At 36.7% G+C, this 3,248-nt stretch overlaps 1 protein-coding gene across 1 annotated transcript in view; it reads left to right on the top strand.

The window, feature by feature from the left end:
• The first annotated feature begins 1,471 nt into the window (after positions 1 to 1,471).
• Positions 1,472 to 3,248, top strand: part of snrpd2 (small nuclear ribonucleoprotein D2 polypeptide) — a 3,003-nt gene continuing 1,226 nt past the window's right edge. Inside the window, exon 1 of the mRNA XM_010767743.1 lies at positions 1,472 to 1,665. Coding sequence (XP_010766045.1) covers positions 1,514 to 1,665 — 152 coding nt within the window. The 5' untranslated portion in view covers positions 1,472 to 1,513. The remainder of the gene's footprint in view (positions 1,666 to 3,248) is intronic.

Genomic DNA, 3,248 nt, shown 5'->3' on the forward strand with positions numbered 1-3,248 from the left:
TTTGGTCCAAGGAACAGAAATCCCCAAGTCAAAAATGTAAAATAAATCCCAGGAAACACATTCCTCTAACATACGCAGCAAATGGGACCCAATCATAATACATACGATTTTTCTACTGATCAATAGATCATGAGCAAATGGTGTAATAAGCCACTCTAATTCCAATATAACCCTTTTTTTTGTGTGTAAATATTAAACGGGGAAATGGTTTCTGAACTAGGACCCAAATTCTCAGCATCGTCTTTCAGTGCATGACATGTAAGGATATTTGGGAGATGGCCCTGTTGGGGCCAGTAAGCCTCACATTACCAGATGGCCCTGGAAGCCCAATAGAGATTGCCCTGGAAAAATGCGTGCGCCACTTATGTGACAGACAGAAGAGTTTGTGACAGACAATAATATTCAATTCTAATTGTCTAACACTTAATGTGGAGAAAGAGATGTCCTGTATGGTTATTGTGCGTTGATCTGTTCAATGACGTCGGGGGTTCCGGCTGGGCATGTAACAATATGCATAATGCTGCCTAAACTGTGTGGCCTTCACCCGGTTGCATAGCGACACTTATTGTTTAGGTGTCTTTTAATGAAGCAGGTAGTCATTCATTAGCTAGAACTAGCTGGATTCTTGATCGATATGGACATTTAAACGCGAGTGAAGTCTAATCTAACTGGAAAAGAGATCAGCTGCTGCTGACGAGTCGACACGCCAGCTCTTGCCATGATCACACGCAGCAGTGAGCCGGACAAAACACACAACTTCAGGTTAGAATATCACACGTAGCTATTTTAATCACCTCTCAAACTACCTAAACTAGTTATAGATATGTTTAGTTTCACTGTCGGGTCACTCATTACTGGATCCGCGAGCTGCATGATACTGGCATAATAGATTGCCCGATCGGGCAACCAGCAGGTGAGGCTTCATTGCCCGAGCTAAATACTAGATGGCCCCGGGCCATCGGGCAGCCCTTAATGTCAAGCCCTGCTTTTTATCAACACATTGATTGGTATGTTTTTTTTATTTAGTACAGACAAGAGACAATAAAGGACGCAATGATGATGAGATTAGCAGTAACAATAAAAAAATAAACAGCCAAGAGGATCCTTCAGCATTTAAGACAACTAGGTCGACACCACAATAAGTCAGTCAACTTTATTGTCAATCTTTCAGTTTGTGTGTACAGACACAGAGATCGAAATACCGTTTCCCACAATCCCAAATACAAAAAGTAAAATAAAAATATGTATATACCTATATATACACAATCAACAGACACATTTATATATAAATAAAAGCACAACAATCAATATATACAAAATAACAGTCACTTCAATATCTTTGGGAAATGTACATGAGTGCAAACCAAGAGAATACTTATTAATCCATTTAGAGCTAATTACAGTTAATTGTTTTTCATTTCATGTAGTGTTGTGCCATCTTCTGATAGTTTTTTAATTGGTGTTGTTTTGTGTGTCTTTCATCAGGAGTCTGTTAACAAAGCCCAAGTCGGAGATGACTCCCGAGGAGCTGCAGAAACGCGAGGAAGAGGAGTTCAACACCGGCCCTCTGTCGGTGCTCACTCAGTCCGTGAAGAACAACACGCAGGTCCTCATCAACTGCCGCAACAACAAGAAGCTGCTCGGGAGAGTCAAGGCCTTCGACAGGTAGGCTCCGAGCCAAATGAATCAAATATGTGCCGTGTTGTCATGAACAGCTCATCTTAACAATACTGCACATATTTTTATTATTCTTTTTTTTTTGTATGCTCTTTTTTTTACTGTCATTTTTGTAAACATTCATACATACACCCGCATACCTACACAAATGAGTGCAGGATAGTTATTGCACATATAACACATCTCCATGGGGGACAATATTCTCACCTTAATCATGTATCTAAGTATATCTCAGCTTACACACCAATTACTTAAATAAAAGCACAGAGAAAATGTATAAGAATAATACATTATAATCATATTTTTATTATTCTGAGTATTTTTGTTATAGTATACTGTAAGTAGTTTTGTCCAGATTTCATATATTCATTTATAATTGGTTGTTTTTTGTGGTTGTTTTTCTTACTTTTTATCTCTCATATGTGTAAAGCAATAAACCGGATTCTGATTAATCTCACCACGTTTGTGAATATAATATCTTATTTATACATGATTTTATCCTGTTAGGGTTATTATATAATATATTTAATTCAAAATGGTATTTTCACTGATCATTAACTATTGTGGTCCTTCTGATGTTACAATATTGCTTTGGTCTCACTCTCTTAATAGTGGGCTTTACCATTTATTATGGTAAAGCAATGATTGTAGATTAATACAGTAACATATTAACTTTCAAATGGAATAATAAATAACAGATAAATGTAACAATAACACATGAAGGTAATTGAATAATAAAAACATTTAATTGTCCTTAATGTAATACTCCTTGCATTAATATAGGTGCAATGTCAGCATCTTGGGTCTGACACAGTTACAGTAATCAATTGCTGCATACCAATGCTGTTTACATTTATGTTCATATATTTATTAATTTAAACTTTTAAGTCTGATTTACCCTGCTGTGTTAAATTAGATTTTTTATCTCAAAAATGTTACGCAACGGTAACACAAAAAAAACGTGACAATTTCAGATTCTGCATTTTTAAATCAGCAGATGTGAAAAATGAAGAAGTGTTGACGCAGGAAAATAATAATATTAGTTAATAGTAAATAATAATCTGGTTTAACGATTTACTGTTGGTGGTCAGAGGCATGTGGCAGTCCCAGGAATATTTCATTTGATAATTTTAAAGCCTACTGTAGGTCATGTAACAGTTTACAGCAACAGAGGATCATAGTGAACAACGACCTGCATCAAAAACACGAGACAGCTGTCAACGTGAATTTCCCTAAAAACTGCTGCTGCTCTGGAATATGCCAATTAAAATCACAAAACCCTCTACCATGGTGACGATAATATGGTGGACAGAATTCAACCTTTGCACTGTTTATATGTATTAATTCTTGTTTTATATTTAACTTCTAAATCCATTCAGATAAAGCTGATATCATTCTTGAATCAAAGTAGTGGTTTTCCTCTGAGATGCAATGTAGTTTATCTGAACGTGGTTGTCTCATAAGGCCCGGACACACCAGGCCGAAATCGGCCGTTTTCGTTAGTTCAGATAAACGGTTGCTTGAGAATGTCTTCCACAAGCAACACTCCAATGGCTGATAGCTCCAGTACC

This window comes from Notothenia coriiceps, unplaced genomic scaffold (genome assembly GCF_000735185.1).
Source record: "Notothenia coriiceps isolate Sejong01 unplaced genomic scaffold, NC01 NC01_scaffold00000339, whole genome shotgun sequence".
NCBI lineage: Eukaryota > Metazoa > Chordata > Actinopteri > Perciformes > Nototheniidae > Notothenia > Notothenia coriiceps.